At 38.5% G+C, this 27,677-nt stretch overlaps 1 protein-coding gene across 2 annotated transcripts in view; it reads right to left on the reverse strand.

Annotated features, from left to right (window-relative positions):
* Nucleotides 1-382: 382 nt before the first annotated feature.
* Nucleotides 383-27,677, reverse strand: part of klf5l (Kruppel like factor 5 like) — a 63,537-nt gene continuing 36,242 nt past the window's right edge. The window contains exons 5-6 of one of the 2 annotated variants that reach the window (XM_072595044.1): nucleotides 21,677-21,757; nucleotides 3,463-3,574 (exon numbers count right to left, since the gene is read on the reverse strand). In XM_072595044.1, the coding sequence (XP_072451145.1) occupies nucleotides 21,726-21,757 (32 nt within the window). In that variant the 3' untranslated portion in view covers nucleotides 3,463-3,574; nucleotides 21,677-21,725. Of the gene's footprint in view, nucleotides 3,575-21,676; nucleotides 21,758-27,677 lie in introns of both variants that reach the window. The other variant, XM_072595043.1, reaches the window with a different exon arrangement.

Genomic DNA, 27,677 nt, shown 5'->3' on the forward strand with positions numbered 1-27,677 from the left:
CAAGTGGCCAGTCACAACTCCAGGGTGTCGCAAGGTAATATGGAAATATGCACAGGTGTGTCTTGTCCACAAAAAGCATGTTAAATCCAATCCAGCCAATTACAGTCCCATTGGTCAATTATCAGTGAAGTGATGGAAGATGTCATTGTTAGTGCTATCAATTAGCACTTACATGCAATATTTTGTTCAGTTGTGCTTACTTTAGGTACCGCAAGGGCTACTCAACTCTTAAACCCATTACAGACTCGGTCCAAACATAAAAGAGTCATTTTCAAGAGGTGAGTTAAGAATCACTAGCCTTGGCATTGGCACCAGAAATTGACTAAATAAGAACGTCAAGTAACCTGGCAAAATAGAATAAACTAGAAATGCAAAAAAAGCGTAATGTTTCATCGTTTTATTTTGTTCATTTTCTCTTATTTTACAGTACAGCTTTTAACAAAATCCTAAATCGCTGTATATTGAAAAATTTTTGTTTTAAACATTCATATTGATTTTTTCTTCAGATTTGTGAAACACTACTTTAAAAAAATAAGTGATACATTTAAAACAAACCAAAGCAAAACTATCACCATTGTCTTCCCCTTTGTTCAGAATATAAACATTACTTTAACGTCTTATAAAAATTATATACATCACTAGATATCCCTGTATTTACATACCAATGTTTCTTAGGGCACTTGATAGAAAACTAACGTATAATTAAAAACGTTATGAGCCACAAGTTTAGTGTAAACTTTCCATCCAATAGTATACAACCCCACACTGAATCTCCCATCAAAGTTAATTCTGCTGCAAGCTTCTTGTGCAACTTTGAAATTAATGTAAATTCAGTTAACCGATTATTTTTTAATTAAGTATCTACAGAATCAAGCTTTTTAAAATATCTTTTGGTAGTTTAGGGTATTATTAATCCCCTATTCTCTTTCACGGTGTTAGATCATCTTATCCATGCTACCTCCTTGATTGTCAGCCAGAATGGTCCAAGGTGAGGACAATAATCACTGCTATCAATCTTGTTAATATTGCATTTAAAATTTTAACTGAATCACTTTCTCCCCAAGATTCAATCAAATTGGTAAAATTCACTTCAGAGAATTTGTGGATGTCATTGTTAAGAACTGATCCAATTCTCTCCCTTTCTTTCCTGAAAATGATAACCCGCATTGGGATGTTGGATAGTTGTGAACCTCTCCAATAAATGAGGGCTGGGACTAATGGTCGAATGCATCATTACCCAAACAGGCAATTTCTAGAACATATTACTTTCTTATGATTATAATATGGCTGAGATTTCTTTCCTCTTTTGCAGCCAAACATAGCAAATATCCAGATTGATAATTGTTGACCAAACATCAAGCCTGACCTTCCTGAGCTGCTTCCTCACTGGAGCTGGCAAGATCTCTGACACCCCTCCAAATTAAATCTGAATAACCTAGTTCCTGAGAGGCCTCAGTTCAAGTCTTTGCATTTTCAGATAGACTTTGATGACTCCAGTGTATTCGTACACTTATACCCATAATTTAATATGTATATCTTTCATGGACTGAGATTGCAGCATGTCATTAATTCATTTTTCAATTTACTTATCTGTTGTCTTCAGTACTTATACAAATTGTTCAAAAATAATAAAGATTTTATGATTCCTTTCACTAATTTTGGAAACTGTCTTGCAATGAATTGCTGAGACATAAGTTTAAACATTTATCAGCAACATAAAGAAGAGTATCCATTATCACCATGTTAAGTAATACTAAGATTATATATGGAAATGTATTTAACATTGTTGGTTACTAAGTTCAATTTATTCATAAAACTTCACAGTCACTAGTGCTTATGGAAACTAGCTGAATTAGTACATTGGGATTTTAAAAACAAGGTCAGATCAACCTTAATCCAAATCAGGTGATGAAAGTTATTTTAAATAGATAATCTTAAAAATAACGAGCAGTAATGCTTATGCTCACCAGTTACAACAGTTGGGATAACCAATGACAATTGTTGATTATAACATTTTTTCTACTGTGCATTATATCCAGAACTTTCTAAAAATGAATCATCTTCACAATGGTGATTACCAAAAACATGTCTTTAAGCAAATTGTTTACAGTCAAATGCCTTTCATCAATGAAATTAATATTTAGCAATTTATATACATCAGGATAATAACAAGAGTAATGGCATATTTCAAGCTGGAACTCTTGGCACAGGATACTGAGGTTATGTTCACTTCAATTTAATTCAAGAGTTAAATTGCAAATTTCTTTTCCCTTTTTCTTAGCTTTAATTATAATTGCTTCACAATAGCTGATCATTGTAAGAGAGCTACATTTAATTTGTTTTAACTAAAAAATGAGTATGGAATTTTAGGATGCACAAGAAAGTCTGGATGATACATACTGCTGTTCAAATCTCTTGACTGAATGCACAGTTGAAATGGGAAGCATTCCTAAATCAACTTATGCTGCAGTTCAGGATTTTACTATGTTAGGCATTATTCATGCTGCAGGCTAACATGAATTGCTTTTCTTTTGAACTTGTTAGTTGCATCTGATTCTACCTACTTTCTCAAAAGCTTGAAATCATTGTTTTGTCCAATATAACGGGAGAAATGATTGTGAATGATGTCATAATAGGAATGTTTAATACATATATGCTAAATGTATTAATGCATAAAAGTAAATTCAGCAATACTGTGCTCCTTGAGATAGAAGTACAGGCCAAATACAGTATATTACTACAACTCTGCAGTGCTGATTCTCAAAATGATGCTACCATCAATTGAGACTGATTTTCGAGGGAGAGCAGGATGGCTGACCAAACTCTGTTATATGTTCATATCAGATTTCTCTCTTCACCAGGTGCTAGCTTATTTAAAATAAACAAGATAACCTTCTGTTTACTAATATGGAGAACAATAAGATCAAAATGTTGTTTGTATAATTAGACTGCTTTCAGTCACTTTCAAGCTATCACGTTGAACTAGGTGCTGTCTTGTTCTTTAATTTAAAAAAATGATTTAAGTACTGGTGTTAATTACATTCCAAGTTTATTATTTGTAGAATGAATATCTGAGTATTGCTGATGATTAATTTATTTTCTTAACATGCTAATGGTTTCTAGACAATCTTTCAGGCGTAGAAGGCTTTTTTTCAGGAAATAAAAAATAAATAATACAAAATTATTTTTTTTTTTGCAAATTAGAAGCTTTGTATAATTGATTTCCAGGTAACCAACTGTTTTTTTTTCTCAACAATATATCCTCTCAAAAACTATTTCTCTTCTGTTGATGTGTTTGTATGTAAGTATGTGTGTGTGGGAATAGTGGCAGTACTTTGTTCATTTGTACATTTTCAAAATCAGTCACACTCGTTGTCTGGGCAACAGGTTTTCACCTAGTTCTGGTGTCTCTTCATGTGGAGCGCCAAATGATCTGAACGTGAAAAGCAGCGGCCGCAGGCAATGCATTTGAAGGGTTTTGCTCCTGTGTGCTTTCTGTAGTGTCTTGTGAGTTCATCAGAACGGGCAAAGCGCCAATCACAAGCATCCCATGTACATTTGTATGGCTTCTCACCTGTAATTGAAACAAATGGATATGAATAGAGTGACTCTCGCACAGTCAAGGATAGTTCAAAATACAAAGATCTCCAGAGAACCATTTAGCTAAACTGTAATTACTAAGTGAATTTCTCATGACACTTGTACACAGACTGGTATACCTAACTGTTTGTAACTGACTAAATGTAGACAAAATCAGAATCCTGCCTGATGATCCTGCTGATTGACTGAACCTAATTTGAAAATCTAATAATGAAATGTGCATCCTGCCTATGCTCTTCCTGGCTCTATAATTAGTTAACACTTTTTGGTCAGACTTCAATTATTGCTGGTTCAGCTGCTTGCTGCCTGATACCAATGGGTGGAACATACATATCTCAACTGCTTGTTACCCCAACATTTTCTTTAGTCCCCATGTCTTTTTCAGGTTGGAAAGATGTAAATGGTGGAGTGCCACAAGGATCAGTCCTAGGGCCTCAATTATTTGTTATCTATATTAATGACTTGGAGGAGGGGGCAGTCTGTAAGTTATCCAAATTTTCTGATGACACAAAAAGAGTTAGAGGGTATGTTGTGATAAGGATACAAATAATTTATAAGGGGATATTGTTAAGTTGAGTCAGTAAGTGAGCAAAAACTTGGTAGATGGAGTTTGATGTAGGAAAGCGTGAGCTTATGCACTTTGTCAGCAGAAGCAAAAGACAGACATTTAAATGGACAGAAACTTCAAGAAAGTGCAGAGCAGAGAGAGGAGCTGTTTGGATGGTCAGTGCAGATTTGATAGGCCATATGACCTCTTTCTGCACTGATTCTATGTTGAGAAGATATTTCCACTAATGGGGGAATTTCAAACTAAGGAACATAGTTTCAGAGTACGGGGACACTCATTTAAAACTGAAAGGGTACGGATATTTTTTCCCCTGGAGAGGAGTGAATGTCTGGAATTCTTGACACCAGGGTGTTGTGGAGGCTAGATTAATTTGGAGAGACCGTAAATAGTTTTTTGAAATATCAAAGAGTTGATGAACTGGTACGAGAAAGGTGTTGAGGCCTGGGGCAGATCAGTCATGATCTTGTCGAGCAGTGGGATAGGTTTGATGGGCCAAATGGCCTACTCCTGCTCCTATTTCTTATGTTTGTATTGAGTCATAGGAATCTCATTACAATATTAAAATTTAGGTTCCTGTCTGAAAGAGATAGTTGCTTAGACAATTCAGGAAGAGGTCCTAAGGAACATGGGAAAGTACAGGAATGGGATAGTAAGTATATCTCTGCAATTTTTCACTTTGTAATATCCAGTTTCCACCAAGCAGTGGAGTTAAAACTGGTGCTGCAATTATATAATAAAACACTCTTTTTCTCTTTTAAAAGACATATTTAGAAATAGCTGAGATTTTCAACTTGTTTATTTTTGTAATCAAATAGCTAATATAACACCTCAAGGATCAGTATTGTAACAGGTCACGTGGAGATGGAGTCAAGGGTAAGTTCAGGTGATATGCCAGCAGCAGGAAGACTGACAAATTATTGAACCATTTAAGTCCTGAGTGTAACCAAAGTTAGTAGTGGCTGATGGATTAAACACGATTTACACGGCTTTCTCATTTCTCACAAAGTCCACCTAGTTCCCTCTGAAAAATGTGGCGTTGGGAAAACCACAACCCTGCCCTACTCTCTGCCTCCCCCCTCCAACACATCATCAGTCATCTATCCTTGGGGTCCAGCACTGATCTTGGGACTGGGCCTCAATGTATTATAGCAGTGACCATTACTCCCAGTGGTGTTACTGGTGATAGAGAGCTAATGGTCTCTGACTAGCTAGCAACTCTCACGATGGGATTTCTGACCTACTGGGGGTCTCTTTGTAAGAACAGTCAGATACAGTCTGACATGCTTGACAAGGTGCTTAATTGCCTTGGATCTCCCCATTGGAAGTGCCATGGATTTTCCATCAATCTCCAACTGGTCGAGGTGAACTCCTGTCTCTGGAACAAAATTTGGCCTGGTTCTTAACTTTTTCAATAAGAGAACAAATGATTGATCCTAATTCTTATCACCAGAAAAGCACAAGCCAACATTTGTGTCTCGTCAGCAAGTGCTGGCAGCATATCTGACATGTATAGCTAGTCTGATCCTGTCTTTCTCTAATATCTACCTGTATGTGCTGCTGCTAGGAGTGTAGTGATAGACATGAGATGCCTAGCCAAATATTTCCTTTCTCCAACCAAATGCTGTTGAAAACAAATAAAGGTTTTAACATTTCCTAGGCTGAGATCAATTAAGTTAGCAACGTCAATGAATGTGGAATCTACTGTTCAGTACAAACAGAGTCATTTCTTCAAAGCCACTGGGGCCTACAAAAAAAAGGTATAACTTGAGGGAAGGATTTGCATTCAAATGTTGTTTGTCCTGTATGAGAACAGAGTCTAGCTATTCCATTGCATGAATTGACAGGCATAATTCATGCATCTTTAAAAGCAATCAAATTTCACGGCTATGCCATGGCCTAATGTCAGTTGACTGACGTCAAATGAGAATGTATGAAACAGTGTAAGTCCAGAGCTAGTTTATATTTCTGATAATGCAACAATGCTTGCACAGTGTTGCCAGGTATGTTTCCTGACAGGAAAATTATAATAAAGTGCATTTAATTATGTGGATGAAAATAATAGGGTTTTTGAGGTTTCATGTAATAATAAAACTGTAATATATACACAGTTTAAGATTAACAAGTGAGGTGAAAGCAGGATAATTTAGTGCACATACTGACAGAAAATCATTGTCAATGGCAGAATAAAAGATGCCAGATTTATCAGTGACCTACTGGATGTATGCGTTCTGCTATCCAGACACTAGAAGACCTTTAGTTTAAATCGTGGTATGTGCAGCTACTCCTAGAGCCATATCGAATCTAGCATCACCAAGAATGAAATTTTCTAAGTCTGGAGTTGGAATGGAATCAATGAGACCTGCTGACCTCTGATTGGCTGGCAACTCTTAATGGTGTGACTTTCGCCCCTGGGGATTTGATTTTAATGAAAGACGGTACAGAACAACCTCGGTTATCCGAATGAGACGGGCGAGAAGTATTTTGTTCAGATAACTGATTGTTCAGATAACCAATTGTTCAGATAACAGACAACGTTTTTATGGGACCTTGAGATCTTGTTCGGATAATCTGAAATTCAGATAATTGCCATTTGGACAACCGAGGTTGTTCTGAATTCTGAACAGCCTGAATAGAGAAAGATTGGACTGGCAGACCTAGTCCTCAGGTGTTAGCTCAATGTCTCAGCATCTTTTGAATAAGGAAACAAGACATTTGCCAAAACCAGAAGATTCTACCATAGATGTCAATGGTGTAGCTGTTTTGCCTGAATCAGAGGATGTTGGTTCAAGTCCCACTCCAACATAAAGTGCAGGCTGAGACGGATGGAGTGCTTCGACTTTCAGGAGTGGTCATCCTTCAGTTTACCCATTAAGCTAAGGCTATGTTAGTTCTCTTTGAGGAATGTAAAGGATTTCATGGAGCTGTTTCATAGAAGAGGAGAGCAATTTTCCCTTTTATAAATCGGTCAATCAACACCATTAAAATAGTATTCAGGTCATTAACACAATGCTACCTGTGACATGTGATTGTGTGCAACATGGATAATATATTTCCACAAAAAACCAGGGATCAGAAGATTGGGTTAGTTAATTAGCTGGAAACACTTTAAGACCTCAGAGGTTATGAACAACACTACAGAAATGAAAGTCTTTATTTTTAGGTGGGTGCTTACAACAGTGAACAGGCCAAAAATAAAACAAAACAACATAAGTATTGAGTTAAATGTAACAATCACCCTTGGACACTAAAGTTACAGCAAAATCTTAGAATCACAGAATGGGGCATCACGGTGGCTCAGTGGTTAGCATTGCTGCCTCACAGCACCAGGGACCCACGTTCGATTCCGTGTCTTGTTGGGCCGGAGGGTCTGTTTCCACACTGTAGAGATTCTATATGTCTAGAAGGTGGTCATTCATCCTATTATGCCCATGCTGGCCCTCTGTAACTCAGCTAGTCCAACTACCCTGAAACTTTCACACCCACTGCTGTTTAGGTGCTTATCCAATTCCTTTCAGAAATTGAATGCATTTCCATCATACTCCGTGTAATCCAGGTTATAACCATTTATAGAGTTATCAAGTCATACAGCACAGAAACAGACTCTTTGGGCCAACATGTTCATGACGACCATTCATCCCAAACTGGTCTAGTCCTATCTGCCAACATTTGGCCCACATCCTTTCAAACCCTTCCCATTCACATACCCATCCTGATACCTTTTAAATGCTGTAATTGTACCAGCCTCTACCATTTTCCTGGCAGCTCATTTCATACATGCACCATCCTCTTCATGGAAAAAATTACCCCTTAGATCCTTCTTTAAAATCTTTCCCCTCTCATCTTAAACCTATGCCGTCTAGTTTTGGACTTCCCTATCTTAGGAAAAAGACCTTGGCTATTCATCCTATCTATGCCCCTCATGATTTTATAAACCTCTATAAGGTCACCCCTCAGCCTCTGACGTTCCGGAGAAAAAAGTCCCAGCCTATTCTGCCTCTCTCTCTTTTCATTTGCCCACCCTCTTAAATTGGTGTCTTCTAGTTGTCAACTCTTCTGCTGATGGGAATATTTTCTTTATATGTATTTCCTGTCTAGACTCCTTACTATTTTCAGCAACTCTATCAATAATCCTCTTTCTTTCTGTTTTCTGAAGGAAACAATCCCAATTTCTCAAACTTATCTGTATAACTGAATTTGTTCTTCAATGAACAGCCCTTAGAATTTTTTCTGCACCTGTCCAAAGGTTTGATTCACATTCTTCCTAATCATCAGTGGCCAGAATTGGAAATGTTTCTCCAATTGATTCTGAATCAGTATTTTATAAAAGATCAATTCAACTTCTGTACTTTATGCCCAGGGTGTCATATGCCTTGTTAACCAGTTGCTCAACCTGTCCAATTACCTTCAAGGATTTGTGCACAAACCACTACATCACCAACTAGAGCTCTGTTTTTGACCTTCTTAGAATTTTGCACTTTATTATAAATTATGTCTTCTCATTTTCCTGCCAAAATGTATAATTTGTTACTTATTTGCATTAACTTTTATCTTCTACCTCTCCACCCACGCACCAGCCCTCGTGATATTTACCAATATCATTCGTACAGTTCACTGTACTTCTAACTTTAGTGCCATTTTCAAATATTGCTTTTGTGTCCTGTGCACCCAAAGAAAAGTAGTGGCCCTAGTATCAACCTGTGGGGAGTTATACTGTATACCGTTCTCCAATCTGAAAGACAACTGTTCTCCATTACTTTGTTTCCTGTCACTCAACCAATTGGTGTCAGAATTGCCACTGTCATTTTCATTTCATGGGCTTCAATTTTGCTGACAAGTTTATTACCTTTTGAAATCTGTGCACAATACCTTAACTGTATTCACTTCTTATCCCTCTGTTACCTCATCAAAAATGCTCAATCAAGTTGATTAAGCATGACTTGTCTATGAACATTCTGTGCTGGCTTTCCTTCACATTAATCCACACTTGCACACTGTTAATTTGGTACAGTTGGAGCAGACTAGAAAGGCTCTTGTTATGCAGTGGTAGTGTCCTTACCTCTCGACCAAAAGGTCTGGGTTCCAGCCCCATCTGTTTCAGAGATGTTTAATAACATCACTGAACAAGTTGATTCAAAAATATCAACTTGGAGCTGGCTAAAAGAGGACTTTTTTTTTGTTGGAGGTACGTTGCATATAATGTAAATAAAAATTCTAAGTGAATGAAAACTAAGTTCTAAAATTCCATCCCTCACTATGGGCCATTGAAATTTTGACAACTGTAAACAACAAGGAATCAAGGGTTTCACCTGACAAATAAAAACTAGGAAAAAAAATACAACAGTTGAAGACAAAATTCTGTGGAAATAACCACAAAGGTCTGGTTTGTACATCATCAATTTTGAGAAATGAACTATTAGTTGCTATTGGATATGTGGCTTCTTTTGCATCAAATCACAAATCTATTAAGTACTCTGTTCTTGGATTATTTGTATTTATAGAAAACTAGTGTTTGTATCAATGGCTGTGTAGAGAGCTGTATTATTACTTGATTTATTATCATGCTCATGTATGAAAAGAAGGCAGGAAAGGGTTATTGGGGTCATCATTGTGTACAGCCCAGCTGCTGGACAACACAATGTTGTGTACTATCCTCAATCACTAATATTACTAACTCTAGTGGACAAGTTTGATATAGACTTCTCAGATTTTTATCATGGCCATTTACTGTTTAGACAAAATATTTAAAGCATTACTTGGAAAAGGAAAGGATGGCATTATCAATCAGCAATTTTTGAATTTTAAAATGACGTATACTTTTGCATTACCTTGTACACTGTCACTCTCAGAAGTCACATATGTGAACCCTTGGATTTTCAAGTTGGCAAGGCTATTGATCTCTCTTTACATAATTAGATTTTTCTCCATTCATCACATTTTGTTTGCACTTCCTACTAAGCACCAAGAGGTAAAACTTCCTGACAATAGAACAATGGCAAGAAAATCTATCTGGCCGATCTGCCTCTTTGTTAGAAAGACCAACACATAAAGGTCAAATAATGAGCCTCTTTGGAATAAGTTCTGCCCAAGTCAACAGAAACTTTCTAAATAGAAGAAAATGTCAAGGTGAATGGCTTTTTGTACTAGGGTGTGGTCCAAATATTAGCACAGTTTTCAGATAGTAGGAATAATAAAGCTGAATGAAGGAAATTCAGAGGTACTTTGGACCTCAAATATTTGCTGGTTTGTTTTTATAAAAAATGCCCCTTCAACTATTTGCTTTTATTGGAAAATGGTAATCATTTAATGAACACCAAGTTTCAAACAAAACAAAATATTGTGTTTGATAGTAACTCCAAGGCAGAGTCTGAGTTCTCGGGTGAAACATAAAGAGTATAGAAACAATCAATAGCACAATGATTCACTGAGTACAGAGATTGCAGCAAAACACTACCAAGGCTCCATGTTTCTCACCATTGAGCCCCAGAATGAAAAGAGATATAGAAAGGAGCTTGGGATACATCAGGCGAATTTCTACTAAGTGATTGCTGCAGAAAAAAGGGAATGACCAGATCAGGTTTGATTCAAAGGCCCGCATGATGTTCATACTGAAATAACTCCACAGAGACCAATATCCCGGCACCAATTCACCCTTTATTCACTTGTGGAGAGTTCTTGACACTGATCCAGCTTCCTCAGAGTGAACAGAACCTCTGACACTCCTGTTTTTATCTGTCAGCCAGAGATCCCTGATTGGATCAGATTAACAGCCCCAATCAGGGAACTCATATTCTATGTGGGCTACCTGACCTTGGTACAGTCACTTCACATATGCTTTTGCCAGAATCTGAAATCCCACGTACAGCGCACATTCTGCCCATGGATCAATCACTAAACAGGTATCTATTTCTTGGACGAACAAACAGAAGAAAACTCCAAAATAATATCTGCACTTTGGATGTAACAATAGTCATTTTATAATAATATGAATAGCACAGAAATGAACTATTTGATACAACTGGCCCATGCTGGTGTTCATGATTCACAATAGCCTCCTCCCAAGCCTCTTTACATTTTTGGGTACTTGTTTATAACTTATTTTTCTATTTAATCAGTTCCCTTAGAAATTGTCATTCCCATTCACCCCCACTTTGCTCTCATTCACCCACTCTTCTTTTGCCTAAGATTATGAACTCTCCCATATGAAGTGTCCTGGAACAGAAGATGAATCTCATGGACATTGTTTCTATTCAACCAGAAGAAAAGTAAAACTTTCTGTCAATGGTTTGCAACTTCATATTTTCTTCTTTGATCCATGTCTCTAGCAAGTGTCTCTAATCCTCCCTAACTTCTGGGTTTACACACAACACAGACTGCAGTAGATTATCTTGCTATGCTCAACATGTGAAAAAAACACTCAGCCTCTTGCACATCCCTCAATGTTCAATGGACAGACCCCAGGATATTATTCATCCCGGATTGCCGACCTACTTTGAAGAACAGGACTTAGATATGGCTGACCAGACCCCTGACCACTGTGTTTGTTCTCCCCAGTGGACGATACACAATTTCCCTGAGTCTTGTGATAGCCTTATAGAATTGATCATTGCCTCCTCCCTCAATTGCAGTTAGACATATTCCCAACCGTGACCAGCCCAACTAGACAACAGACTGTGTCCGAGCCCCTGAACTGTGTGCAGACTGTGCTTGTGATTGATGGCATCAAGGATCCTCTGACAGACAGTAGCCATTTGACTGGACTGAGACTAGACCCCACCCACTTTCTGACATGGTCATTTGGTTGAATAAACATGTATTGTGTTGCTGCACAAGTAGCTGGGACATGTGGTAGGTGTTAAATTTGCAGTTTGGTCTGCCATATAGCAAGATGGTATCTCACCCTAGATCTTTACTGACAAGCAGACTATCACTGTATCTGTGCAAAAGAACACATCAACATGGCAGCACTGGTAGCCTCTGGTTCTGGCTTAACAGCCAATGTGCTAACAGACAAGGCATGGGTGCTGTGAGCAAGAGCTAAGAGAGCAAGCAAGTAGCCTTGAGATGCGGCCTGGTTCAGTCTGTAAGCTGGGTGCCTGTCTGTGTGTGAAAAATTATCTTGCAGCAACCTTTCAATGTTGGTTGCCAGTGCACCCTAAAATGCAAAACTTTGCTTCATAAGCAGTCTGCAAGTAGTTTCGAGAGGTGCTATGAGGATCATGAGGCAATTGGCTAATGTCAGATGCTAGTGTCCATGGATAAGCAGTCCATGCTGGAAACATGCCCTAAGAGGCTGTTTGGTGCTGAGCAACATGGAGGCATTTCGCAGCCAGTGGCAAGCTGAAGCTGCCAGTCGGTCTGACATCCAGTAGAGAAGTCTCAACGTCTGGCTTGTTCAGGGTGCTTGGTAAGATAGCTGAAAATTAATAAGGCAAGTTATGCTGTTAATAAGGCCTTTAGCAATCTATAATTGGTCTGAATTCGCAACTTGCCACACCTAACAAGAAACCCACCTCAAGTCAGATCCATAAAAGATGCAATAAACTGCTCCTGACAATGTGATGGGAATCAGCAGCTTTTCAAGTAATTCTGCCACAAATTTTGCCATAGCCCACATCATTCAGGCCCCTATAACATTCTGCCATGGGGTTTTCTATCTTCCTGGATGTCTGGGAGTATTTAGGAATGGTAAATGAAGACGCTCCTCCCCTGCCACCCATCCTAACTCCACTCAACTCAAGAGATGTGCTGAGCAATCTAAAAAAGTGGAATAATTTTCAGCCTTTGTTCTTCCTCCATCTACCTGGGGTAGACCTGATTCTCTACATCTCTTGTATGATAGCTATTTATGTCATCTGCAAGCAACGATACTCAATTACTGAAGATCCAATCATTGTAAGGTAAATGCATAACGTTTACATACAGTGGAAAAGCTGTGTTGTAAGACATCATGTGCTGTGCAACTAAATGCCATATGATCAAATTTCATGTCAAGCATATTTCATCTCACCACAATTGGCAACCCTATCAATCAGCAGATCACTATGACAATTGGTATTTCAAAAATTTAGTAACATTGACAGTCTCCCACCAATTTGTCTACTTTTCTAGCTTCTGATGACCATTTGAAACTTGAATCTAATGGACTGGAGTGTGCCAAGGTTTCAAAAATACACTCAAAACACTAATTTGAGAAACAAATGTCGGCAGTGCTTTCCTGTACTCTAGGCTAGAAAGAGCTAAGCAATTAATAACATTTCCTGAAGAAATCCAAGACTTTAAATCCCATAATAAGCCTCTTCTGCAGTAGATCTCCAGCAAAGAAGAATCATTACTTCATGCTGTTCTGTGTTACAGTTGTATTAAAAATCAAATGAAATCAATAGGTTAGCACTAACTCTTAACTGGTGGGTATGCATTCTGGTATATGTTTAAATAGCAGTTTGTTTGTGACTGTCTCAAGGTCATTCTTTGAACTAACCAAATGTAATATATTAAATAATGTTACATTATTAATCTCTATTTCTAGGCAAATAATCATGCAATGCCTTCTGGCATATCTTAAGTGAATTTGTCTCAATTTCCATATTATTTCTGTTTTAAATGAGAAACCCCTTATTTTGAAACAGCATCTCTTGGTACTAGATTCCCTGAACATTAGCATGTCAAACCTTTTGGAATCATCCATGTTTCAATAAGATAGCTACACTGACTTTACTGTCTATGGCATATCGAATCTATGCAATAGAGATAAACCAATTCACATCCTAATACATATTGAATTAACTCCCAGTTATAGATCTGCCAAGAGGGTGGACATTGGAGTTTAGCATGAAACAAATTAGAATTTGTTGTTGAAATGAAATCAGTCTTTAATAATTCATCTACATACTATCAAAGCATGACTAAGGCAACAATTAAGCCACCAGAGATAAGCTTTTCACAGGGACAAGTGCCACAGCAATTTGTGTGGGCCAGCATTGCCCAGCACTTAACTGTTATCAGTTGAAAAATGCAAACACAACCAGATAAGTGGGGTCTGAATGAGGGAAAAATAAACTTTTTTTCTCTGTTTGTTAGACTCACAATCAATTTGCACAGCTTTTCAAACTAATACGAGTGTTAGATATGGACACTTCAAAGCAATTCTCAGTTTTCAAGCAAAGATGAATATTAGCATTTTGATATCAGCAATACATGGATTTGATCAAGTTACCATGTATCCAGCAGCTTCGAATCATCACAATAGCTACTCATGAAGTGAAAGTTCCAAATAATAGTTTATCCTCTGTTTACTAATAGACAACTACATTAGAACCAGGTGGTTTCCAAACAACCTCAGCTGCTGCTGCTATAGAATCCACCCTGTATTTGTTAAGTGAACTGTGCACTTGGTTGAAAATCATAGTGCATGACTTTCACTTTCTGCTTATTAAAGTATGATAGGATCCTTACTTCATGAAAACAAGCAATTCAGCCTAATAAATCCACACTGACTATCCGAAGAGCATCCCATCCAGACTTACACCCCCACCCTATCCCTGTAACCTTGCATTTTCCATGGCTAATCCACCCTCCACATCTGTGGACACTATAGGGAATTTAGCATGGCCAATCCATTTAACCTGCACATCTTTGGATTGTCGGAGGACACTGGAGCAACTGGACGAAAACCACACAGTCATAAGGAGAGTGTGCAAACTTCACACACACAGTTATCCAAGGCTGGAATCGAACCCAGGTTCCTGGTGCTGTGGGGCAGCAGTGCTATCCACTGAGCCACTATGTTGCCCCAATATATTCAATGACTGTGAATAATATATTTCTGATCTGTGTGACTGGGCTTAGTGCTCTGCTAATGTGGCTTGAGAAAACAGTATCTGGCGTTGGCAAAGGGAGTATTCCCATTTTTGCACTGCCTGCAAAAATGACCATCTTAAAAAGCATTAGAGCTGCTTCAGTTATCTCATAGCAGTATCACTGATGTGAGAATTACAAACTACAAAAAGCTATATGAAGTTACCTTTATCTATTACTCACTCAACTATTCTACAATTTTGTCAGAAAGACCCTGCTTTACGATTTATATGCTTGTCTCTTATAGGTAATAAAATTACAGGAGCTGAATGGCCATGGAAAGCATACTTCTATCCATGAAAGATGACGGATACTAAGCAAACAAATTCACTTCAGATGAGGTATCTTCATATTGCACACATACTGATGGCAGAAGAATCAATTCTTGAGAGACAGGTTTTGTCACAAGTGCTGAAAGAAGCTAATAATTGTCACTGTGAGTTGCTGTTTTCAGCATTACCATCTGTGGCCAAGTTGCTGCAGTAACTGGTTAACATGCTGCATGCCAGCACACAAGAGCTGTAATTATTTTCCTCAGTGGTCAACTAGTGACTTTGAGGAGCAATAATCAATATCTAGTGTTTCTGCATTGCTTGAAAACACTTTAAAAGGAAGTCATTGGTTCCCTCTTGGTTATCTGGCTCCAGTGACCTCACCACATGGAAAGGCATTGTGTATAAGGCCAATCTTGAAATTCTGCAATATGGCTGAGGCAACAAAACCATCTCATATGTGTAAACAAATTTAGGAGCTCTGTCTTTGAGGGGACTGCTGCCTTTGTGAGTTTGTTCTGTCAGGAAAAGTATTTTCATTCTCCCTGTATTTTTCCACCTTTACTACCATTTTTCCACCTTTACTACCATTGTTAACACCATGCAAGGATGGGAAAATTCTGCTCTGCTCTAGAATTAACGGATGGTTTGAGTTTGGTCTTATTCAACAATAATAATCAAGATAATGGTGCTAAAAAAATCAATTTCTCAAAATTACCACTTCATTTATAAAGGACAAAGTAGCAGACAGATGTAAATGTGATCAGAACTGAGTTTTCTAGCCTGTGGCTGATTGCCATGAGTTGGGGTTGAACCTGTAGGTTGACTCTCTCCCTTGTAGAAATTATAGACTCGCCTTCCTTTCAGTTCTAACCAGTGACTTTGCTGCATTAGTAGAAGGTTCAGCTCTTATTAAATTCAATGACAACTTATCGGCTCTAAAAAGCCTGCTTATGAGACAATGACTGTTTAATTATAGGGACTAGAAGGCCAAGTTTCACTGAATTAAATTAGAAATGATTATCTTGTTGCTACAGCACTGGTATTGAATTGGCTCATTTCTCTCCAAGAGACAGCCTACAGAGCATAGAAATGACAATAGTGGAAATATTTACAATTTCCTGATTTACTTGGGGAAGTTAAAACTCATAATAGTACGCGTGAACTTCACAAGATGGCCATTCAACCCAATTAAATTAATTATTCAGAGAAATACGTGCAGCACCGCACATGCCCCCACACTCAACTAACTCACATCCCACCCACCCCTCATCACTGTTGTCTCCTACAGTTTCTCAACAATTCCAAGACTTTTGTCTCCAATACTCCATCTCGAAATTTATTCCATGTGTTGATGTCTATGCGATGAAGACTTTCCTGACATCCTAAAATTATCTTCTACTGGCTTGAACCAGTGTATCTTTGTACTATTTCTAAAACTTATTTTAAAATAATAATCACAGGGCACACTCATGGATAGCAACTGCATGCAACTCATCCAGGAATCTTAGCATCCAGCATGTGCCAGCTTCACTGCATCATCATAGTACATTTCGGATCCATTTAGAAGATGCTGCAATGTTGGTCTTTGGAGCACACCAGCATTCTCACTGTAATGCAGTTGCATGAACACTTTGTATACAGGGACACGTACCCAACCAATGGATTGGATCAGGTTGTATCTTCTGGGTACTTGCTTGCCCTATCCATCCTCATTCACTTTGAGCTTACTTACATCACCTCTCCTAGCCTTGCCTTTTTGCAGTATGTCCCCTCAAGTCAGAGCTACAATACTTCTGTTTTGCCTTGCCTTTTAGCACAAACACAAAACCTAGGCAGCTTGTTATGGTTGCTAGTAGTCATCAGTCAAGGGGATATACATGTTGCTCTGTGGCACAATGCTTTGTCAATCTGAAACCAGCACCGTGTACCAGCCATATATGGACCAAATGCAGTGTGTGTGCTTCAAGCAAATGGCTGTGTCTCAAAGTCGAATGAGAGCAGTCCTCAGATGGACAAAGGGAGACACACCTCAGGCAGGGGTTTTTGGTACAGTAACTTGGCAACAGTCTCCAGTATCAGTCCAGGGGCTTAGGCTGGTCACAGTCAAAGATTCTTTGCTTGGTGGCGAGAAGACAAATGTTGGGAATCCTATCCCAGTTTTTCTCCAGCTCTTTTTGCCATATTGTGGGTTGTTTTCTCCCAGAATGAGAGAAAAGGAGAGATTGAGTCTGATGAAAGTGGGTGGCACAGCTGTTACTGCTGCTATAGGTTGGGGAAAGGTTATGAGGGTTCGAGTGAATGACAGGGCAACACAGAGGTCGCCCAGGGTTAGTAGTGTGGGGAGTTGGAATGGGTGAGAATGAGTGAGGTATGATGTTGCATGCAACAGTGAGAGTAGTTGAGTATGATCCTTTGTTGGGAAGTGGATTCAGTAGAGTGATAGAGTAAGTATGAGCTAGCAGAGAGAAGATGGTGGCATTACCTGAGTGGAGCAGAGAAGGTTATTGAGCTAGCATCAGATGATTTGCAGGGTTCCATTGGTGTGGTAAGTAGTTAATGCGGTGAGTTTGGGATAATCGCATGAGATGTAAAATATGCTAGGCCTCATGGAGTGATACCCTCCCAAACACTATAAAAAGTACGCAACCAATTTTTGATAAAATTCAGCCTAATGTAGCTATTACTTTATTTTCTTGACTGTATAATTCAATATCCTATTAGTTTTGTTGATTGCTGTTCTTCATTCAGAAGACATATTTAGGTCTTGAATCTGCAAGACTCTATTTCCTTCAACTCAATTTTCTAACAATATCAGCTCCATTTATGGAATATGCATGTCATTGTTTTCCTTTGCCATATATACTACTTTACATTTATCTGCAATGTCATTCCTCACTGATCAGCCAACTTTCATATTCAGTCTCATTCAGACTGTCATTTCTTATTCAGTCTCATTTTCTCGCCTATTCCAGTTTGGTGTATTTTACAATTTGACGACTGCACATTAATTTTCCGAATCGAGATTGTTAATGCAAATTTATATAGTAACGGTCCCAGTAATGAGCCCCAAGGTATCCCATTGAATAGTCAACTTTGCTCCCCTAAACACCCCCACAACCCTTGTACAATTCATCAGATGAATACTTGTTGTTTTCTGCCCTCAGCCAGTTTCTTACTCCTTCCATGGTTTACTCTGAATTCCTGAAAAATTGAGTTTGGTCAATTTTGTTATTTAAGTAGATCTTCATCAGATGTCTTCTGGAAATATACAGGCCCCATGCCCCAGTATTTGCATTGTTCACTTTAGTTATGACTTTACCAAATTTGTTGAAGGTGACAAGGTCTTCCCTTCATAATCCATTCTGAGTAAAGTTAACTAGGTTAGCGCTTTATGGATAATCATCAGGTTTGTTCATCAAGAAATGCTTGGCTTCCTGGCTGGTCCATCCTGTCTGAAGCAGGCAGGAGGTTTGGCTGGATTGAGATTTCAGAAAAATTGAAGGTTTGATATAGTATTGTCAGATATTGAGAGATGCATATCTCTAAACTTTTAAATGTGAAAAACGTTGAAAATGTCTGAAAATATTAAATATTTAAGATTAATTGTAGTCCAATCCTCGAGGATATATTTCCCATTTACATTGAAATGTATTATAAGATAATGCAGGCCTTACACAGGATAATGTAGCACAGAAATTGAATTAAAACCTTAAAATATAGCTTCTAAGTAAAATCATTTAATAGGTTTGATTAAGAGGTAAACTTTTACAATAAAATATTTAGCATGATCTCTATTGTTGTGTCTAAGTTATTAAAACACAGCTGCTCATATTAGTCAAGTTCCCAGGTGGATTTCTATAAGCCATCCACAATCTGGTGTAGCCTGGGTAAAATGTGAAAAACACGTTCAACTATGAATATGAAACTAATCCAGACTTGTTTTGGATTAGCCAGTTCAACTTCACTATACTTTTAACATAAAGATAGAACAAAGCCACACTGTGTTAGGGGCCATCCATAATTATTATCTTTGTCACAAGTACAATGAATACCCTTTACAACTCCTGTCCCGAATCCAAAAAGAGTATTGTAGAAAATTTGAAAATTGATCAGTTTAATGCTTATAATGCTATATACAAAGCAATAACCATCTCTCTCACACAATTTAATGTTCTTATTCAAACACTGACAATTATGGATGACCTCAAACTCACTATGCAAATTCACAGTAAAAGATCATGAGTTTGGACTGAACCTTCAACCTAACACTTCTTGGCAGTAATATATTTTAGTATCAGTTGTAAAAGATCAGGTGAGTTTCATTTTTAATATCTGTTGGGGTTAATTATAAACAATACATAAGCTAATCATGTTTTTTTAAAATCTATTTCTTCACTTAAATATGGAAATGCTTTTATTTTTAGAACTTTTCATATACAGCACAACTAATATTAACTTTAATATGCTCTGTGCATGGGTAGCAAGGGTTTTATCAAATTAGTTGACATTGTGGTGAAAGACTGCAGACAAAAAAATCTCCTCATGATAGTCTATTTTTTTCCCAATATGCTAATTTGAGCATGCATTTCTACTCATTGACCAAATTTTAACCAACAATGCCCATTTATATAGCACCTTGAACATTGTAAAATATCTGAAGTAGCTTCACAAGAGCAATGTAAAATGAATTTTGACAAAGAGCCGCAGAAGTAGATACCAGAACAGATAACTTCAAGCTTGGTTAAGGTAATTGGTTTTCAAGAGTAATAAAAAAAAGTCCATGAACTCCTTACATTTATTGTTGGGATAATAGTGGAGGAGACATGGGAGATGTAAATAACAAGATGGTTTGTAGTAAAGAAGAGAATCCTTGAATTACTGTTGTGTTCCTAGATGATGCTGGAATAGTAGCTTTGGCAAAGGAGAGCAGAATCTGCTCTCGTGATTTAAGTATGCAGCCAGATCAGATAATAAATAGTTGTCAGTTGTTCTCCATTGGTGTTCACATCTGTGTCCCTTGAAGTTAAGGGAGGGCAATATGAGAGTTGTACAGACAGAATGCCCAGGGTGAGAAGAATGTAATGGCATAGAGAGGAGATTGAGCAGATCAGTAGTTGCAGTAATGATGGATATCAGGCTAGAGGCTAGATATTTTGGAATGTCAAATGAGTTGCAAATAGCTTGAAAACTATGTTATCATGAGCCAGGTTAGGCAGTATTGTTTTCTTCACATCTTCTTCTGTTACAAAACCTCTTCCTCCCAACTTCTTGAAATCTCAATACATTTTCACCATTGCTGCCTCAACCCTACCTACTCCATGATGTTTTTCAGTTCTAATTCTAATTCTTAGCAATAGCTCAATCCTTCATAGTTCCTTCTAGGTGTTACAGCCTGCAACTCTGCTCACTAAAAGTCCCATGTTCCTATTGCCCCTCTCCTTTTGAAGCATGATGGCTCACCCTTATCCTTTCCAATCTTGCATCCATGTTTACTGTGTTAAAAGCCCTGAATAAATGAAAGTTATCATTATTGTGCACAATTCCCATTCCACTAACACAGGTTTATCCATTGTCTTGCACCCATTTCTGCTCACTAGTGTTAAGCCACTGCAATTCACTGGCAGGTTGTTCTACCTTTGTATTCAGAACCCTTCTCTTTGACAATATTCTTGTTTTTCCATAACATTCAAATACTTTTTCACTTTATTAGACTTCTATTTTTAATGCAATATGCATTTGAAATAATGGCCAGAATCTTGAGGCTATCACCCAAGGGGATGTCTTGGTTGCATATGGAGACTCGGTCATATTTGCTTTTTGCCTCTTACTAGGAAGATCCACCATGTCATGTGGTACTCAGGAACTTGACAAGGTAGTGGTGAGCTTTTTCCCAGCAACAAGGACCTCAGAGGTGAAGGCCATATCCACTGAGAACTTCTGGTCAGTTGGAGACTGTTATTGATCAGCATTATCAATAGGGAGGCAATGGCTGTTGCCAGTAAAACACTTATCCAAGGTCTACACTTTCAGTCAGGAGGTGAGCAATGGCATGAGGGAGTCACAGAATGGGGGTGGGGGAGAGGAGTCATTAGCAGTAAGGGCAGTGTAAGGTTCTTAGTGGGGCTTCCATCTTTCCTCTTGTCAGGCCTCCTGATCAGACACTGAGTGCCTTTGAATGAGGCACACTCTGAAAGTCCATAGGCAATCCTGCATAATTTGCTTGTACTCCATACATACCAAGCCTTCATTAGCTCTGAGTTAATACCAGCAGGATGGAGTGAGGTTCTGAAGTGGGCATTAATCAGCTGTTTAAAGGCTGCAGCTGGTAGCAGGACAGGAAGGTTGACCACAGTTTTAATATGTGGAATTACATCCTCACCTCCCATCCCCTCCATCTTATTGAATGTCCTGATCCATCATCAAAGTAATCACCAGAAGGGCACACGCTTCCAGACATCATCTGGGAATTGAAAAATGTAAAGCAATACAAGTTGTTGAAATAGTTGTGCTATTATTTTAATGGTGACATTATATTGATGCAATCATGTTCATTTCTGACTGTGTTGAAAGTGTTTGCCATAAAATCACAAAGTTGGTCATAACATGGGTGAGGTACCGGAGGACTGGAGAATTGCTCATGTTGTCCCCTTGTTTAAGAAGGGTAGCAGGAATAATCCAGGTTATTATAAACTGGTGAGCCTCATGTCAGTGGTAGGGAAGCTGCTAGAGAAGATGCTGAGGGGTAGGATCTATTCCTATTTGGACGAAAATGGGCTTATCAGTGATAGGCAACATGGTTTTGTGCAGGGAAGGTCATGTCTCACCAACTTAATAGAATTCTTTGAGCAAGTGACAAAGTTGATTGATAAGGGAAGGGCTGTAGATGTCATATACATGGACTTCAGTAAGGCTTTTGATAAGTTTCCCATGGTAGTCTGATAGAGAAGGCAAAGTTACATGGGGTCCAGGGTGTACTAGCTAGATGGATAGAGAACTGGCTGGGCAACAGGAGACAGAGAGTAGTAGTGGAAGGGAGTTTCTCAAAATGGAGATCTGTGACCAGTGGTGTTCCACAGGGATCCGTGTTGGGACCACTGTTGTTTGTGATATACATAAATGATTTGGAGGAAGGTATAGGAGGTCTGATTAGCAAGTTTGCAGATGACACTAAGATAGGTGGAGTAGCAGATAGTGAAGGTGACTGTCAGAGAATCCAGCAGAATATCGATAGATTGGAGAGTTGGGCAGAGAAATGGCAGATGGAGTTCAATCCAGGCAAATGTGAAGTGATGTGATGTATTTTGGAAGATCTAATTGAAGATCAAACTATCAGTAAATGGAAAAATCCTGGGGAAAATTGATGCAGAGAGAGATCTAGATGTTCAGGTCCATTATTCCCTGAAGGTGGCAACACAGGTCAATAGAATGGTTAAGAAGACATATGGCAGGCCTTCCTTCATTGGACGGGGTATTGAGTACAAGAGGTGGCAGGTCATGTTACAGTTGTATAAGACTTTGGTTTGGCCATATTTGGAATACTACGTACAGTTCTGGTCACCACTTTACCAAAAGGGTGTGAATGCTTTGGAGAAGGTGCAGAAGAGGTTCACTAGGATGTTGACTGGTATGGAGGGAGCTAGCTATGAAGAGAGATTGAGTAGATTAGGATTATTTTCATTAGAAAGATGGAGGTTCGGGGGGACCTGATTGAGGTCTACAAAATCATGAGAGGTATAGATAGGGTAGATAGCAAGAAGCTTTTTCCTAGAGGGGGGTGCTCAATTACTAGGGGTCACGAGTTCAAGGTTAGGGGGGAAACATTTAAGACAGATATGTGTGGAAAGGTCTTCATGCAGAGGGTGGTGGGTGCCTGGAATGCATTGCCAGCGGAGGTGGTAGAGGCGGGCACGATAGCATCATTAAAGATGTATTTGGACAAATACATGAATGAGCAGGGAGCAAAGTGGTACAAACCCTTAGAAACTAGGCAGCAGATTTAGATAGAGGATCTGGATTGGCGTAGGCTTGCAGGGCCTGTTCCTGTGCTGTAATTTTCTTTGCTTTTTGTTTATAAATTCAGCCTTTCTCAAACGATTTCTCAAAATCAGATTCTGATTTTCCTTTTATGTTGGCACTATTAACAAAAGCAACAGTAGTCACTTCTCATTTGAGGCTTATGTACAGGGAATTTTTCCAAAGCTCTTCTCATTTCCACTTTGCAATAGGAAATATGTGTTCTGTATGAATTGTATAGCTGGTTCCACCATTAATTCTCTTCCTACCCATTCATCCTCCTCCGTCTATGCTTTACTAGACAAGCACAACAATTGCCTAATAACAGCAAAGTAATTCTGATTTTTTTTTAAAGTCGAGAATCTAACATTCCATGAATCGTTGAATCAAGATTCCATTAAATCAAGGTTCCAGCCCTGGTGCTGTACCTCACAAATCATGTAGTCATGAGGCAAAAACAAATAGAATGATGATCATCAGTGCAAATAACACATAATAGGAACTGTCAAACTAAACAATTTTCTAATTGCAGTAGGATCTGTTTGAACACTGCATTCTTGGTTGTCTTGATTCTTTAGGGCAAAGCCAAATCTAAAGGAAAAAGTATTGCAAGAAGAAAGGGATTCAGCTTTTGTTTCTCGAGTCATGTTCTCTGAATGTGATTAAGAGATGTTCACTGATTTCAAGAGGTTTCATGAAGGCTTCATTAGGTGCCCACAAAACCATTAGCAATTTCCCATTCACCTGGGAATTCTTTAGGTTAATTAGGGCTTTTGGCACCTTTGATAGGTCTTCATAGATGTTGACTCTCACAGATCACTGGATAATACTAACTGTTCCCTGCAGACAAAATCATAAAAAGTCATAGAAGAAAGTATTTGGAATTTGACTATTACCTGTACAATTACTGATTCTTTAAAGGTGTAAATTGATTAACTTTTTAAAAGCAGTATTAGTATTTATGCCTCCAGAATGCCATTAATACCTATTAATAATAATACTACTTTCCCTTGAGTTATCACAAAAATGAAAAGTGGATTCTTAATTAAATGTGACTAACCTTTTACTTTGATTTAACCTGCTAATATTGTGAAACAAAATTCAAAGCAAGGGTGCAATAGGATTATTTTTTCTAAGCTTGTGCATGTATAGTTTCTTTAAAATGTTAAGTTTTCAACTTAAACTTTCTGGCTATGGGCCATTAATAATGACAGCCAAAACTCAATGGAGGCTAAGTTCCAGAAAGGAAAATAATGTTCTGTGTTACATTGCACAGCTTCTATTTCATTAACAATGGATATTATATCTGAAATTAATATGGGTCATAAAAATATTTCAATGTGTTAATGTGATATTTTCAGTGTAGTGCATAAAATGCATTGTCTTCGCATCTGCATGTGCATGAAACAAGTTTTGCACACTGCACATGTAGTACTATAATAACTAGTCTTGAAATCAGAGAGTATATAAGTCTTTGTTTATTAATGGAAATATATCAACTTGTGTAAAAATATTACCATGAGATGCATCTACATTTATGCACGCACATCACAGAAACTTAACAAAAAAGTTGTAACACAGAAGAAGGTAATTTGGCGCATCATGTCTGTGCCAGACGACAAATAAGTACCAAACTTAATCCAACCTTCCTGCAATAAGTCTGTAACTCATCAATTGGAAACCCACATAACTTTTAAGTGTGCTGAGAGTTTCTGTCTCCACCAGTCTTAGGGTGGCACAGTGGCTCAGTGTTCAGCACTGCTGCCTCACAGCACCAGGGATGCAGGTTCAATTCCGCCCTCAGGTGACTGTCTGGGTGGTTTTGCACATTCTCTCTGTGTCTGCATGCGTTTCCTCCGCGTGTTCTCATTTCCTCCCATAGAAGTGTGGGTTAGGTGGATTGGCCAGCCCCATAGTGTCTAGGGATATGCAGCCTAGGTTGGTTAGCCATGGGAAATGCAGTGTTACAGGGATGGGGGTAGTCTGAGTGGGATGCTTCTTTAACTCTCCCTTACACTAATTAATTTAAATCTTTACACTCTGTTTATTATACCCCTCCATTAATGTAAGTAGACTTTCCCATTATTTTGATCCCCAAATGATTTTATACATCTCAATCTCAGTCTCTTCTGTTTCAAAGTCAACCCCAATTTATCCTCATAACTTTTCCACTCTGGCAATGACCTTGCAAATCTCCTTTGCATTTTCTGTCATACATCAATCTTCCTTGTAACGTGATCACAACTATATGCAGAACTTAAGCAGCGGTCTCGGTCTAACAAGTTCTTTTTGTACAGTTCCGTAACTTCTCTGCTATGCCTTGGTTAATAAAGGAAACTATGCCATATACTATAGTTACCTTATTGAGTTGTCCTGCTACTTTAACACTCTGTGACACACAATCCACTGTTCCTTTAAACTAACCAGTAACTTTATATTTGTTCTGCATTCCCTTGCCTTACTGCAGTTCCCAAAACACATTAATTCTCACTTTTCTAGATTGAAATCTATTTTGCAATTTTCTTATCAACTGATCAGAGCATATCTTACTGCAGTCTAAACCTTTCCATCCCAACACCAACCATAGGGTTAATTTTTGTATTGGCTGTAAACTTCTTTACTGAGACATTATATTTGACACTTATTCACTAATATAAGAAAGGGCACGAGGCCCAAGCAATTTTGAAGCCTGTTTTGATTAATATACTGCTAACAAGCGGAGAGCACCAAACGATTCACTGTTTTTTGAAGGAATCAGGTGGGAGTTTGGATCTGGAGGGAGGAGTGCAGGCAATCATAGGGATCTTGAGAAAGTTGGCAGTAATCTGAAGTTGTCTGGCAACACAGAAGTTGAAAAGCACACTGCGAGTCTACATATATATACCAGCAATTTAACATATTAAAAGTGCTAAAGAGACTTTGAGTTTATCAAAATGGAGCGTTGAGTTCCAATATTGACTCAGGCCTCTTTTAGTGCAAGGCGCCATCTTGGTAAGGAGGTTAAAGTGTGTTCCAAGGCCGTCTGCTAAGAAGATCATTCAAATTGCAGCTTGGTAATTTAATTGTCAAACTGAGACTTAATGATCATCTAGGCAGCTTTCCCACAGAACCCTCTAGAGTCCATTACTTCAAATAATACCCTCCCCAACAGTGGCCTTCAAACAAGAGAAAGCAGGTTGCTGTTCAGAATTTCAGGGATTACCTTATAGCCATCTTCAGTTTTCAATTTTTAAATGTTACTCGGTCATTGAAGAAGAACTTTGAGACACTTTGGGAGAGTCTCGGAACATTTTGTCAACATTTCCCAATATTCTTCCTGGAAATTCTAACAGGACTTCACCTGAATAATACTGTTCTACTTTATCTTATCAGAGAACTTAAAGAAGTCACCAAGAGAAAGGGAATGCTTGATGACAGTAATTTTGCATAACACTCATGTTTTGGAGGCAGAATGGAATCAGGTGAGGGCAAGTACAACATTAATATCTGCTATGGGGGGGGAGAGTGGGTTCCTGTCACCATCTCCTGTAGTTGGTACAGGCCTTCCTTACTGCCATCCTGCAACATTTTGTTGTGCATCATGTACAATATTCCATACTTTCAGTGGTGGTCTGGGTGGGTGGAAGCTCAATACCAATCACAACAATTAATTTTGAGTTGCCTTGGTCCCTTATCTAAGGAATGATATTATTTCATTTGAGGCAGTTCAAAGAAGGTTCACTAAGATGACCCCCTGGTATGGACTGATGGTCTTTTTTATTCATCTATTTTTCAAATCCACCTGTTTAGAGGTGTTTTTACACACCTCTGGAGTAGGTGGGACTTGAACCTAGGTCTCCTGGTTCAGGGATGGGGACACTACTACTGCACACAAGAGTCCCTCTTGGAAGGCTTGTTTTATGAGCAAAGGCTAAATAGGTTGGGATTCAACTCACTGAAGTTTAAAAGAAAGGTAATCTCATTGAAACATATCAGATTCTTAAGGGGCTTGTCACATTAACTGCAGAGAGGATGTCTTCCCTCATGGGAAAGCCTCAGACCAAACAGTATGGTCTCAGAATAAAAGGGCACCAACCTAAGACTGAGATGCAGAGAAATCTCTTCTAAGGGTTGAGTGTCTTTGGAACTCTTTGCCATAGAGAGCTATGGGGAAGAGTCAGTGTGTATATTTAAAGCTGAAATAGGTAGAATCAAGGAAAACACAGGAATATAGTTGTGAGGAATGTCAGATCAGCAACAATCCTGTTGAATGGCAAAATGGCTTGAAAGGCCCAATGGCCTAGTCCCGTTCCCATTTCTTATGAGCTTCAGAACTGGAAAGAGTCTGTTGCAATGTCTCCAGGTCTATTTAAATCATGGTAATCATT

The sequence above is a fragment of the Chiloscyllium punctatum genome, chromosome 25 (assembly GCF_047496795.1).
Source record: "Chiloscyllium punctatum isolate Juve2018m chromosome 25, sChiPun1.3, whole genome shotgun sequence".
NCBI lineage: Eukaryota > Metazoa > Chordata > Chondrichthyes > Orectolobiformes > Hemiscylliidae > Chiloscyllium > Chiloscyllium punctatum.